Below are 14802 nucleotides of genomic sequence, written 5' to 3'. Positions count from 1 at the left end.
GTCGCGTCCTGCAGGAACGGAAAGCCAATTGCGCTGCTATTTCTGGGAAAAGTGAAAAAGGTGGAGGGCACAGTTGTCCTCTTGGAACTCTGACGCTCAGCGTTACCCGAGGGGCAGCACAGCCGCTGAGAACAGCGCACTCTGCGGGGCCTGCTGGCCAGCCTCGGTGGTCGTTGCTCGGCTTGCACTTCTCTTGTTCCAAGGAGTGCAGTGGCTTAAATCAATGTGCTTCTGGGAAGGAGCCCTCGCTCGCATTAGCTGCCTCACTCTCACCCCTCTATGGCTCGGCGCCCTCTGTCCTACAGCTGTGGCATTCAGTACTTTCAGGATTTCTGAGAGCTTTCTAATGAGGACCCACAACATCAGGACAGAGGAGGTTCTGAAAGGGAGGGACGGGGACAGAGCTGCTCGCTGGTCACAAGGAGTCCCTCTGAGGATCCGCCACAGCGCCTCTGTCTCAGACCACCAGGCCCACGGCAGGGGATGACATGCTTTGCAGTCCTGTTTAGGGTCAGCTACTGTTGGCTGGAGGACTGAGCGGAGCAAGACCCAGAAGATGCTGGGCAATGACAGCCTTCACGTGTGTAGTCAGGTTGTCAGGCCTGGCCTGGAGGACCGGAAATGACATTAATGCTAGACCACTTGAATCTCACGTCTAAGTAGCGGAATATCACTAACAGCCCTGCTGTATGCTGGAGGCCAAGGATGCGAAGCTGCACGCCCAGATGGCAGGATGGTGTAGGAAAGGACACAGCGAACTGAGAAGGGAGGCTGGAGGCTGGGCGGCCCAGCCTGGGGGTGTCCTGATGGCTCCTGGGGCCCCAGCCTGGGGGTGTCCTGATGGCTCCTGTAAAGGACTTTGGATCCCACAGACAAAGATTGCCGCAGTGTGCTGGGAAGGCTGGAGGAGAAAGCTTTTCTCCAGACGAGTCTGTGAACTCAGCTGGTTCCCGGCTAGGGCCCACGGCTTGGGCAGCATTTGCAGGTACCCGCCGCTGGAAGTGTAGCGGTGGACCAGTCTCCCACTCAGGGTCCAGTCTCTCACGTTTGGACTGTGCCACTTCCTGTGTCTCACCCAGACTGTGAGCCAGGGGTTGTGGACCTTGTGGGAACTGAACTTGGGCCCTCTACATACCGGCACTCTTAACCCGAGCCATCTCTCCAGCCCGGCTATGAGGAACTTTCCTAAAAAGTAAATTCACAATACTTAGGAATTTCACTAGTCTGTGGAAACAGTGGTTACAGCTCTTAGTGTTGAGGAGAGGAGTGGCAGCTGCTGTGTTCCCAGTTACAATTCAAAGCTCACTTTGTGACACTTCAAACTGAGGCACCACGGGCTGAGGGTCCAGCAGAGCCCATGAGACATAGCTCTGACGCAAAACCGGTTCCCAGGGAGGTGACTGCTAGAGGGCTGCTGGCAGCGAGGGCAAACCCCCTAAGCACTGGACTCTTCACTACACCCCAACACACACCGGCTCTCGTGAGCCGCAGAGGCTCCGTCTGCAGCCCTGTGGAAAGAGCAGGTTTGTCAAGCGACATGGGGCCACCAGAAGCAGCCCTCGTCTGGTGTGTAACGGGCCCTCACCTCACTCACAGCTACAGCGGGAGCGGGCTGTCTGACCAAAGGGGAGCCAGAAGTGGGAGTCCCCGCACACTAGCTCAGGGACTGAGCAGCTGGCGGGCCCAGCAGCCACTGCAGCTCCTCCAGAACGCTCCCACGTTGCCCAGGGATGGTTGTGTTCTAGGTACCAACAGGGAGCCGATTCTCCAGTCTGCTGGCAGGTCCTGGCACAGAACGATCAAGCGCTGTGCCGGAGGGCCTGGCATCAGTGAGTCACGAGCAGGCCTGAGCCCTCGCCGCTGACCAGGCCTGGCTGCCTGCTCTGTCACTGAGCCACCCCACCCCAAGCCCCTGGTGTAATTCTGATGTGATGGAGCCCAGGGTCTCGTGACCTGCGTTACACCCGCCACCTACCTTCTCCTGAGCCACAGGTCCCATGGGGGGGGCTCATTTACACTAGAAAGAGCCAGCGCACCATTGGCCTCCTGAAGGAGTCGGCGCCTATGGTTTTCTTTGTATATTTGCTTCTAAACAAGCCAGTGACCCAGGATACACAGTGGTAAGAAAGCCCACTTTGGCCAGGTAAACCTCATGTTTCACTACTCAGTGTGGTCTGCATGGTGTGGGCAGAAGACTTAAGGATGACCCGGCCACCTGGCGCATCACACCTGGGGGGTGACGCGGTTAGTAGGTCACAGCCAGCCTCGGCCACACAGCAAGATTGAGGCCAACTTTGGGCTACTTGAGACCCTTCTCAAAAAGAACGAAACCACCAACCCTGAAAGCAACAGGACTGTAGTAGCACTGGTGACAGTGCCGAGCGAGCAATGGCGTGGCCTCGTGCTCCACTGTAGCAGTCCTGTGACACTCAGTCCCTCAGCCACTCACAGCAGCCTTGAGGCTGGCTTCAGGGCGGCTCCCCCAGCCGGGGTCGTGGGAGGAAGGGAGTTCCTAGGACATGGGGAGGCCCCGCCCAGGCGGAGGTGCCACCCTGGGCTGTGGTCCTGGGCTCCCCCGGAGGAGGCTCTGCTTCAGCTCCGGCCTCCGGGCTCTGGCCTGCTGGAGCCCCTCCCTCGGCTGTGTCAGTGGAATGAGATTCAGGGTAAATGAGCCAAGTAAACTTTCCCGTTACCCATGCTCAGTGTTTCCTCACCAAAGTCCCATGCCACACACAGCGCATCCATTCCCTGAGGTACTCGCATTACCATACTGGGAAACGGGCGCATTTCCTAACTAGCACATTTATCTTTCTAAAATTATTTTCGTTCTTAGTGTTGAAATTATAAACACAGTCCTCTCCCTGAGAAACAACTCAAGGTTGACACAAAAACACAGTGCGCAGCGCACCGAGCACAAAGCCAGCCTGTCTGGCGTCTACTGGACGCACGGAGTCATTCACAGCCACCTCACATTCTCAACTATCAGGACCTGCTTTTACACTGTTTGCTCTCCACATCTGCACTGGGGGAGGGGGGTGACCGCAGTACACGAAATCCAAGAGTTTAGAACCACAACTATCAACAATCCTTTAATAACACAAAATTTGGGAGGGCCAAAAAAGAAATTGGTGGCTTACTAGATTTTCTTTCTTTCTGGAGAATTCTTCTGTGAAGCAGTGTTAAAGAGACCTGAACTCACCGCCACACCAGCTGCTTAGGTGTGGTGGCATACCTCTAATGCCAGCACTCAGGCGGCAGAGGCAGTCTGTTAAGAGGCTGGCCTGCTCTACCTGCCGGGACAGCCAGAGCTACACAGAGATCCTGTCTTGGAAACAAAGGAGGTGCTTTTTCTGGGTGCTAATTGGGCTGGTGACGGAGTGAGTGGGGTCCTTGGCCTTGGTTCAACCTCTGGCATTTACGCCATTCACCCCCAATTTTTTCATCTTTAGTTTTTAGTCACTGGAAAGAACTGAATTAGATTGGAGAAATCTAGCCTAATTCAGTCATTCTGCAGAGACTAGAGTCTGACTCCACAGACAGGACAACTCACTGCAGAGGCCAAAGTCTAACACCAACTCAGCTCTTTCCATCTGGCAGAGCACAGCAGGCTCCACACGGGTCTTCCTGGCATCGGGCAGGCGTCCCCAGGGGCTGACCGAATGCAGACTGCGCAGCTGGGTGGCTTTGGGATGCCACTTAGAGTGGGCACAGCAGACCTGCACGTGCTATGACAAGCAGAATTCGCTATGCGGGGCAATAGCTCATAAAGCAAAGTGACCTCAGGAGAACCTACGTCGGCAATCACTTCTCAATCCCGGAGGTAATGGGACAGGAAACAAAAACAAACTCCCAAACACCATAAAGAAAAAAAAAAAAGTCAAGTCCTCTTATGAATCAGTATGACTTTGAAGAGAAAAAAAGTAAAACACAAGCAAAGAAATTAAGGGATTTATTTGCACAGGGAAGTGTATTTCCCCACAGCCCACAGCCTTGGTAGCTGTACCCAGGGCTTTTCTGGCTTTTCTGGCTTTTCTTGAACCTGCTCCCTGAGCATCCCCGATGAGATTACGTCACGGATATGGCTGTCCGGACATCGTTGTAGAGTCAATACCTCCTCCAGCAGACACCAGAGGGAAGGAGCACATGGAACACGAAGACTCATGCAAACGACTTCTCTGAGAAACAATAAAAACCTACATACAGTCACACGTCACAAAAACAACGCTATTCACGGCTACCTTCTCTAGGTAGCTGCTCTGGGGTCAAAGTTAACACAAACAGTTAGCTAACGTTGCTTCAGGGCAGGAGGCGGTGAAGCAGCAAGAGGCTCCCACCGTCCGGGAGGCAGGTGCCGTAGCCGGTCCAAGCCCAAATGCGTGGCCAGATAGTACTTCCGCTGCCTACGTCAGAAGTCCAGGGCTGGGCAGGTGGGCACAACAATTTGGCAGGGACACAGTCAAATATGTCAGCGGTCTGCGGCTGCTCTTGGAAGAAGAGCTCAGCAGCCAGGGCGGTGGCACCACTCACACTGAGGTGCAGGGCGAAGGAAGAATGCGGCCCCCTGGCCACGAGCAGGCCGCTTCTTGAAGTCCACTTTGAAGAAAAAGTCTTCAGAAGTCAGCGAGCCAGGGTGAGTCAGCCCCACACTGTGACACTTACACCGGACGCACATCAGACACAGACTTTCCCTGCGGCCCGAGGCTGTGCAGTGTGCTGGTGGCTCGGTTAAAAGCGGGTGTAGGCACTGCGCGGCTGCGGCTGCGGCTGCAGAGGCTGCTGGGCCTGCTGCTGCTGCAGGCGGATCTGCTGGGAATAGGGGTCTTCCAGGGATTTGACAAACATGGTAGTTCTGGGGCCAGTCTTCCAGACGATGCCATTGGCGTCTCTCACCGAGGACTCCACGGTGATGCTGTGCGTCCCGAGGACAGCGAAGTTCAGCAGGAACTGGGTGCTGAAGTAGTCGTTGTGCGGCTCCACCCTCTGCTCCATCTCATTGGTCACGCTGTCGAGGGGGATCTGGAAGACAGTGCAGTCAGCACAGCAGAGCCCTCCGCAGGGCTCTCGGGGGCCAGGTCCTGTCTAGGCTGGGGGAGGCCTGCCCACCGGGATGAGCTGTGTGGACTCCCACGCCCATGCCCGGCCACAGCCCAGACCACTGGGGTCCTGTCAACAGTCCACAGCCCATCGTTCACATAGCCACACACCTCGGAGTGCCTCAGGGCACAGGCTTTGTCACTACCCAGAGAAAGGCAGGGAAGAGACTGGAGGCTGAGCGTGCCAGGAGCAGGCACTTGGCGAGAGGACGCCGTCAAAGAACACAGTGATGGTGCCGACCCGTCCTTCCCTCAGCTTTTTAGCCTAAAACCATGATGCCAATGAAATGCTGTCTGTTTGTGTATGCACACACGCTTGAACACATTATATACTTGCTAGTATGGGTATATGCATGTGGGCATGCAAATGTGTGTCTGTGCGCGCATGTACAGACACGTGCGCGCATGTACAGACACGTGTGCGCATACAGTAGAGGCCAGAAGTCAATGCTGGTTGTTTTTCCTCAACCATTCTCCATTTCTTGAGACAATCTCATGGATTTGGCCAGGGTGGCTGATCTACACATCTTCACCCCATCCCCTAGGGTCAACTTTGTACATGGGTTTTGGGGATTCGAACCCAGATCCTTACACTTGCAAGAAGGCACTTTACCCACTGAGCATTCCCCACCAGCCCTTGGAAACCTTCATCCCATCTCCTGTTACACAGACTTAGCTCAAACACACCAGAGCAACCTGGGCAGGTCCTGGATTAAATCACTTTAACCCTGGAGCTGTCTAAGCGGCACTGCACAGGCACATGCGCAATACCCTGATTTGGACAGGAGCACCAACCTGACTGGTGCTAACACTGACCCACCTCAGGACACCTAGAGGATGGGACTCCCCAAGGCTCCCTCGGGAGGAGGTGACAGGCCTGCCCTGCACACACTGCACTATGGGAGGCTGCGTGAGCAGCTGGAACCCGAGATGGCTCCAGGGTAGGGTCTCACCGACAGGGTTTCAGGGCAGGAAGCAGGCGGGAGGCGCTGGGCCCCTTTGCTTTCCTGCTGGGAGCACAGGGCCAGGCGCAGGCTCTCTGAGTCACACAGGTGGGGGTGGGGGGCAATCAGAGGCTCAGGCTCACACAGCTCGGCGCCACACCTTGCGCAGAGCACAGGATTTACTGATCTCTGCTGGGATGCCCTGTCTGTCTGCTGGGATGGCCTGTCTGCCTGCTGGGATGCCCTGTCTGTCTGCTGGGATGGCCTGTCTGTCTGCTGGGATGCCCTGTCTGTCTGCTGGGATGGCCTGTCTGTCTGCTGGGATGCCCTGTCTGTCTGCTGGGATGCCCTGTCTGTCTGCTGGGATGCTCTGTCTGCCTGCTGGGATGCTCTGTCTGCTGGGATGCCCTGTCTGTCTGCTGGGATGCCCTGTCTGTCTGCTGGGATGGCCTGTCTGTCTGCTGGGATGGCCTGTCTGTCTGCTGGGATGGCCTGTCTGTCTGCTGGGATGCTCTGTCTGCTGACCCAAGCAAGGAAGAAAACTGACCAACAGTCTCCCCAAGGTCCAGCTGTGCTGCTGAGTTATGACCCCCTGGTCCTTGTGGAGGACCCTCACAGACGCCGCACGAGCACGGGCACGTGTCCCACCCGGAGCCAGAGCCCTGCACAGCACTGCCTCGTGTGAGTTACCTTGTAGTCTTGGCTGGATTTACTCTGTAGTGTGGAAGACACATTTAGACACACAGACTGAATTCTGCGGAAGAGTCCTGGTTTAGACCCATGCTGGACCACGCCTTCTACCTTTAATGCCAGCTGCTGGTTGTTCTGTACAGCAATGGGCTCTGCAGGGTTCCGGGGAGAAGGAGACAGAGCAAGCTGGAATAGAAAAGTAAGGTTAGCGCTAGCAACCCAAGCCAACCTTCCTTCCACAGACCCGGCTGCGCGCCTCACGGGAAACAGGCGGGCACACTCCCGTGACTGTCCCTGGCAGCGAGCTGGGCCCACGGCCCACTGAGCTGGCGCCACCCTGCAGAGGGCCTCCACAGCACGTGTGCAGGACAGAGACGCCTTGTAGCTCTTCTCTTCTGCCACGTGGCTGGGGCCTGAACTGGCGCCCGGTGCCGCTACTCACCACGCCGTCTCTCCAGCCCCACCTGGCTGGTTTCAAATCTATTTTATTAACCTTAAATGTGTTTTCTGCCTTACCTTGATACTGGTAGACTGCAGCTTTTGGAAAAAGTATCTCTGAAAGGAAAGAGGAACTTTCAGCAAGGCGATGATGGCATTGCAGAGGCAGGCTGTGTGCTGCGGGTGAGAGAGACAAGTCAGCTGGAAGAAACCTGCAAACTTCCCGATAAAGGGCGCGCTCAGCAGTTGGAGCACATATGCTCAGACGACTGTTTCCAAGAGTACACCACTCGGCCGGAAGGCACAACTACACAGAACACAACCATCCGTGTCAAGAGATGCAGTCAGTAGCAAATGCACCGGCTGCTCCTCCAGAGCTCATGGGCTCCATTCCCAGCTCGTGCGGTAGCTTACAACCCTCTGAGCAGGGCATCTGACACCTTCTCTGCTTCCTCAGGTACCAGGCACACACATGCCACACAAATAAACCTGGCAGCATGATGGAATCATGGACACTGTCCTTTGTCTCCCAGCAGGATTAGGCTTTAACTGAGCCCACAGGAGCTGAAAGCACTGAAAGCCCGCCTACATCAACGCGTGTGAGTATGCTGAACACAGCGGACATCAGCCTCCTTAAAGATGCCCCTGTCTGGACAAGGCCAGCCATCTACCAGGACGCCTGTTTTATAATAAGGTAGTCCTCCGTGTCCTTTACTCAAGACTACTATAATGAAATGGGCTGTTTACTCTCAAACATTTGCTATCAATAACTCTGTGAGGCTCTAAGCTCCAACTCCTGCTATCGGTGCACGGGTGCCAGGCCTCTGTGCCAGACTTACAGTCAACTGTCTTTGGGGAGATGGTCAGGGAGGAAATGACTGGTTACTGACGTAGTTTTAAAGCTAGTCTCAAGTGAGAGTAATGAGTCACTGCGGCTTCAGCTGATGGTTTAAAAAGCTGGTCTGCACCTACATGAGCAAGCTCTACTAAGTTAGTGTGACCACGCAGTCAGGAGATGGTGTGCTGATCCTCATCCCTGAGATGTGATGGGCAAGTGCATAAAAATGTACTCAATAGTCAAGACGTAAGGACAGCAAGAGGCGCTGCAGCGTCAGAATGGCTGCTCCAACCACATAAGCCCACTCACAGCCACAGACCATGGGTGTCCTAACCGCCTTGTGTGAAGTTTTCATAAAAAATAAAGATAAAGTGCCAGAGGTGTATTAAAAAAACCCCTTCCTCAACGAAAAGAGCGCATAAAATGAATCTACTTGCCATGTAGGAAACGGGGGCGTACTTCCGGTTGAGCGACCCCACCTCCTCTAGGACACGACTGTACACGGCCATCATCCTCCTCTCGTACTCGCTGTCAGCATGGGCGGCTCCCGTGCACCCGCACTCCTGGAAGCTGAGGCAGAGACCAGCACAGCTAGTCCACCCGAGCAGTGATCCCTCCACACTCCATGCACGGCTAAGAATGTCACGGCCCACTTCATCTTTTAAAAAGTCCTTCCACTCCCAGACAAGGTTAATCTGCCTACAGTCATGTCACCATAAGCAACAAACTGGAATTTAACCCCAAATCTGACTACAAATTGTTAACTACTCACAAAGGGGTTTATATTTGTCAGCACACAGGAAGGTGGCACCGGTGAAGGGGCCAGTGGGCAACATCTTTACATGACATCACAGAATCAACAAGAAAGGCTAACAAATCACCAGCTCAGCGCCCCATCACGCTTGGAGGGATGGTGTGAATGCAGAGTGAAAAGCACCGAGATGAGCAGGGGCTGCTGGGACAGAGCATGCTAGAAAACATGCTTAGATGCTAGATGCTTGCCTGCTGCCTGGGAGGAAGGAACTGTGCCTCTGGTGCACGGCCATGCCTCACTGGGAGCTGACTCGCAGAGCCGGCAGTGGCAACGCACTTGTGCTCACCTCTGCCTGACTCCAGGGTTCTATTCCACACTATATGCAGCGAGCGGGAGAACAGCTGTACAGCTGAGCCTGACACCCTCACGGAGACGACAGAGATCTAGGCCAGAGGCCACTCGGGGAGCCAAGCCTGCTCGAAGACAGGCTTCCCTGGCTTCAGACAGGGTGACCCGAGGGGCGGCACTCCACACACTGCTCTCCCGCTCTTCCTTATCGAGTACAACTGTTCTAAACAATCAGTTGTTGGGGGAAGGGAAAGAATTTTAATAAAGCAAATGAGGAGTAGCTTTGGGTTTGGGAAACCAGAAACTCAAGTTTAGCTTGGAGTTACTAACTAAATTTCCCTACCAAAGCTTAATTATACAAGAAAGTGCTCTATTTAAACAATCCTTTCTCCGTTGTCTTTCTAGGTCAATGATGTACATGCAGAGGGAAGAGCACCCGCCACATCTTTTTGTCCTAGCCCCGTGACCCGAGGCAACCAGGAAGAACACTTTGGTTTTCTTTTCTTTCCAGGACACTGTTGCGACAATCAGGTAAGAGCTTTTGAAACTTTATAAAGAAAGTGTGATTCAACTTACTTTGCTGATTCTGGGTCCAGAACCAGGGCTTCTATGGCATGGGCTATCAGCAGGCAGCTCTGCTGCTGTCTGGCATGTTAAGGTCACATGTGTAAGCATGAGGCCATTTCCTGTCTGAGTACTGATAGTCAGCCCTTTTACAGTCTGCATGCCTTCCCCCCACCCCCATGCTTGCTCATAAGGGATACACACTGTTTAGATTTACATCCTGTCCCAGGCAGGGTGTTTCAGGACCCCGTACAAAACCATCAACACCCATTTAAATTGCTTTCATAAAATCTGGAGAACCGGGCATGGTGGCACACACCTTTGATTCTAGTACTCAGAAGGATCTCTGAGTTTGAGGCCAGCCTGGTCCTAGAACAGCCAGGAATACACAGAGACCTTGCCTTAAAACACTAAAATAGAAATAGAAAATCAAAATTTTTCAGAAGTTGCCAAGAAGGGCCCTGAACTCAAAATTTTCCTGCCTCAGCCTCCCACGTGGCTAGGGCCACAGGCATGCTTCTTCATGCCCACCGCACCTCTGCTGATTTTCACCTTAGGTACAGCAATACCTCATGGGAGTTACAAACAAGGAAACAACTAAGTTTCATTGACACAGGGAAGGAAGGAGGGAGGAGAGAGGAAGAGAAGGGGTGAAGGGACAAGGAGGAGGAAGAGAGGGTAACCAGCTGAGGAAATTTCTTTGGCTGGCTCCTCAGCTGTGACTCAAGCAGTCTGCCCTCCCTACTGTTTTGTGCAGACACAAAGCTGCATGCACACTTGCCTGCATGCACACACCTGTATGGCAGCACACCCAGAGCATTCATTAGGCTTCAATCAGTCGACAAACCAAAATTCCAAGAACCTACTCACAAGCCTGACAGCCTCAGAGCAGTGAGACTGGAAGGCGCTAATAAGAAATACATAAGATTAATAAATAAGATAGCTTCAGGGGGTTGATGGACAGCTGTAGCAGTGCCCCAAGAAAGGGCTGGAGCTAAGATGCTTTGATGCCAGCACTTGGGAAGCAGAGGCAGGTAGATCTGAGTTTCAGGCCAGCCTGGTCTATACAGTGTGTTACAGGATAGCCAGGAATACACAGGGGAACCCTGTCTTGAAAAACTAAAACGAGAGAGAGAGAGAGAAAAGTAATTTTGCTCCTCCTAAATTTTAAAGGAGGAAATCACTAAATATGAGGATTATTTAATGTGTTTTAGTTGAACAAATTTACTCTAAATAACGGCGAAGGCTTCCCAAGAACAATGAATTCTGAGCAATACAGGATACAGCGCTACGTTCCTCAGAGTTGCCGAGTCAGCGTCAAAGGAAGCCTGATAGAGATCTCGGTACCGGGAAGCAAGGCTTCGGAATTCGTCCATGGACTGCTTCATCTACAAAGAGGGGAAACACAGATTAAAGCACAGGAAACTTGCCCTCGATAACAGTTCAAATAAAAGTTGAGCTGTCCTTCTCATACCTTTATCACATTAAATCAACAGAGATGGCTAATGAGATTATCAGTGTTCACAGGGCTTAGTAATTTACTTGTGCTATCTAGAAAGACACCTGCATTTTAGTGTCTGAAAGTCTTACTAAGGTACCTAACACTGTTACAGATGTTTCCAGCTGTTCAGTGTCATTCCGTTCTTGCTGGGGCTGTTGAAATAACACAGCATTCAATTTAGCTATACAGGTGAGTAGGTATTTGACACAAACCATTGATTTTAATTTGTACAACCTTTCTCTTCACAATATCCATGATGGGGAGAAATTGAGACATGCCTGATTGGAGATCCGGCCGCACCTCTGAAGATCATTTCCTAAGGTCATGGCGATTGTTGTGGCGATGGCAGGGGGAGGGCTTGTCTTCAGGCTGTTACAAGTACAAATGAGTTGCGAGAAGGCTTGGAGAAGATCAATCCTGAGTTTTACAAATTCACACTGAAAGCTTAGAGGATTCAGTGGTGTGCTGGCGGCCTGGAATAAAGAAAGAGGTTTTACACCGAGTACCCTGCCTCTTTTGATTCAACCAAGCCGAATTAAAAACTGCTCAGGAAAACAATGCACTGAGGACTTGGTTTTGTTGGCCTTTTTGGAGCTCCGCCACCTCAGGTCCTTCTATCCACCCCTTCACTTTTCCACACGACTCCCTACACTTTGCCCAATGTTTGGCTGCGAGTCTCTGAGGGGAAGAGGAGCCACTCAGTCCTGACGCGGCTTGACAAGCTCTCCTTTCCTGAGGGGTAGGGAAGGGAGCATGGGGGAAAAGCGAATAAATATTTTCATATTACTTTTATTAATGCCCTAATAAATGCCTTAAAAACTAAATGAACAGAATGCGAACAGACTGCGTCTCGTCTCTTCTCCATAAAACATCTCAGGCTGCTTTGGCACAACATGGCAGCACAGAGCAGTTATGTGGCACTAGGACTGTACATCACCTAGGATGATCTAAAGCACACGAAGAGTGCGGGAGTGTATGTAAATCTGAACTTTTCTTCATAATGGGACTTGAGCACCCAAGGATTGGGACAGCTATGCCACCCTATGTGTCTTGGAATCCATCTTCCTGGAAGCCACAGAGGATGCCTTGTCAGTTTATGCACAAGTCATAACATGGACAGGCAAATACCTAAACCACCATGAGAACCACGTGACCTCAGAGAAGCTCCCTGTTGGTAGCGCTGCCTGAAAACCTGAATATGGTGTTGACATTCAGTGGTTCCTCACTGCCCACATGGAGCTCGTCACTTGCTAAGCCCTCAGTGAGACATCACAGGAGGCTGTATGGGCAGTGTCATCTCCCTACTCCTTACCCTTCCCTACCTCCCTAATCTGCACTTTCTGTCACCACTGCTAACTGTGGGCTGTGAGGAAAAGAAGATCAAGCAGGAGAAACACATTTTTAGATAGTTCCATGAGCCAAAGCTGCCTTCTACTGCATAGTATCTTGAGTTTCTGAGCTGACGCTGCAGAAAAAGAGAACATCAGAGAGTGGATGATCACGAACACGAAGGTTCTGAAGGATGGAAGCACGAGAGAGAAGTTTCCAAGAGCAGGGAAGAAGCCGTTCACAGTGGACAGTGGACTAAGTCCCAGCAGCACAGCAGAGAACTACCACAACCTCCAACTGTCGCAACATCCTAGTAGAGAAGCCAGCAATCTATTTTCAATAAAAAGCACACACTGAAACTATGCTAATCTAGCAGCAGACGGATGCCAGGTAGAGCAGCATTTCTCCATAAGATGGCTGCTGCAGATACACTGGTGTGGCTTCTTAGTACCACCTCACGGTATTCTATCAGAGGGAAGCAGGGAATGTGAGCTGGGTTCCAGGAGCCGGTTACGCACTCCCATCCAGCCGGGCTGCACACGCCATCCTCCGTGGCACACCTGCTTTGTAACTGACCAGCAGAGTGTATACAGCTGCTCCTGATCCTCCACGGAAGCACACATTTGCCTGCACCATCTCCAACTACAAGCCTACAAGCCTTGAAGCACTGTGTATGCTGGAGAAATATCAACTATGCTCAGTATTTGACTGTACTGACTTTTAAATTTTTATTTATTTAATGTATCAATGTTCTGTGTGCATATATGTGGCAGGCCAGGAGAGGGCATCAGACCCATTGTAGATGGCTGTGAGCCACCATGTGGTTGCTGGGAATTGAACTCAGGACCTCTGGAAGAACAGCCCGTGCTCTTAACCTCTGAGCCATCTCTCCAGACCCCATGTTAACTTTTTTATCCTTTCAATGTTTTAACTATAAAACAGCTCATATTTAAGATACTAAAGAGACTATTTCAATTGTTTTGAATGTCACGTTTGATTTACTCTTGTAGGAAGATGGAAGGAGGGATTTCTCTTTCCTCTGCCTCTTCAGCTGTTACTCGCAATTTCTAACGTGTATCCCTGGGCTGGAGAGATGATTCAGAGATCAGCAGCACTGGCTGCTCTTCCGCATGACCCAGGTGCATTCCTGGCACCGATGTGGCAGCTCAGGACGACCTGTACCTCCAGCTTCAGGGGGCTCTGACACCCTCCTTTTGCTTCCTTAGGCATGCCTGTGATCCAGAGGCACACATGCAGGCTAAACATGCAAAGTAGAAATAAGTTTAATTTGAAATGAGTATTTTAAATTAGTGTGTGTGTCTACCATGTACGTGTCAGTCCCCACTGAGGCCAGTACAGGGACTTAGCTGCCCTGAGTCACAGGCAACTGCGAGTCACCTGATGTGGGTGCTAGGGGACAAGCCTGGGCCCTCTGGCGGGGCAGCTCTCTCACCTCTACTCACTGTTTTCAACTTAGTGTTTGTTACCAATTTTAGGAGAGACGGGAGTACAAGTAAGTGTATGTGACAGGGCTACGTAACTGAAAAGTGAAAGGCCCGGGCATTAACATTCTAACGTGATCGCTAAAACATGACAGGAAGAAGCTGGGAAGGCCCGGCTGATGATCTGAGGTGATGAGCTTGTGTGTTACAGGGAGGGAAAAGCAGCGTTAGTACAGAACACAGCAAAGACCAGTGTTTGTCATGGCCAATGTTAACAGGTCACAGTTCCTAAAGGACAGGGGTGGGGGTGTCGGGAGACACAGCCTACACTGTGTGAGTCTGCCAGTGTCACAGGGAGACACTGGGACATGGTTCACTCTTCTCAACTCTGGGCTAACGCTTAGACGGGCTCTCAGGCTAGCAGAGACAGAGAACGCCCGCCATCAATAGTCAGAGTCGCACAGTCCCAGGAAAAGAAAAAACAAACTTCCTTTCTGGAAAAGCAGTCCTAATCCACCTCAGAGGCTACATTCCACTCCACTGCTTTTTTCATGCCTTTCCCCCTAACCAAACAGTCATATTTGTGTTACAGATATAATTAGGCTAAAATAGAAAAAAAAAAAAAAAAGGCATGAAGATAGATGGATAAAAACAGTAACAAAGTTGTCATCTTAGCTACTTCTAAATATGTGCTTGGTTGTGTAAGCACAGTCACCATTCTTATACTGCAGGACTGAAACTGTATTCACGCCCATACCTATCCCTGCCTCAGGACCGGGCATACCGTCTCACTTTCTCGCTCTGTGAATTAGAGTATGTGTGTTCCTATCCCCACCCACTGCAAAAAAGGATAGAACCAGG

At 51.8% G+C, this 14802-nt stretch overlaps 1 protein-coding gene across 4 annotated transcripts in view; it reads right to left on the bottom strand.

Moving 5' to 3' along the window:
* Positions 1–3934: 3934 nt before the first annotated feature.
* The window catches only part of Ints7 (integrator complex subunit 7), a 50244-nt gene continuing 39376 nt past the window's right edge, over positions 3935–14802 (bottom strand). For 3 of the 4 annotated variants that reach the window (XM_021626159.2, XM_021626162.2, XM_060364931.1), the window contains 7 exons: positions 11449–11643; positions 10954–11057; positions 9682–9750; positions 8441–8573; positions 7244–7342; positions 6728–6913; positions 3935–5016 (listed from right to left, as the gene is read on the bottom strand). In XM_021626159.2, coding sequence (XP_021481834.1) covers positions 4726–5016; positions 6728–6913; positions 7244–7342; positions 8441–8573; positions 9682–9750; positions 10954–11057; positions 11449–11643 — 1077 coding nt within the window. In that variant the 3' untranslated portion in view covers positions 3935–4725. Of the gene's footprint in view, positions 5017–5204; positions 5359–6727; positions 6914–7243; positions 7343–8440; positions 8574–9681; positions 9751–10953; positions 11058–11448; positions 11644–14802 lie in introns of all 4 variants that reach the window. The other variant, XM_060364930.1, reaches the window with a different exon arrangement.

This window comes from Meriones unguiculatus, chromosome 11 (assembly GCF_030254825.1).
Source record: "Meriones unguiculatus strain TT.TT164.6M chromosome 11, Bangor_MerUng_6.1, whole genome shotgun sequence".
Lineage (NCBI taxonomy): Eukaryota > Metazoa > Chordata > Mammalia > Rodentia > Muridae > Meriones > Meriones unguiculatus.
The sequence above is the reverse complement of the archived record's forward strand: the minus strand, read 5'-3'. Positions and strand labels throughout refer to the sequence as shown.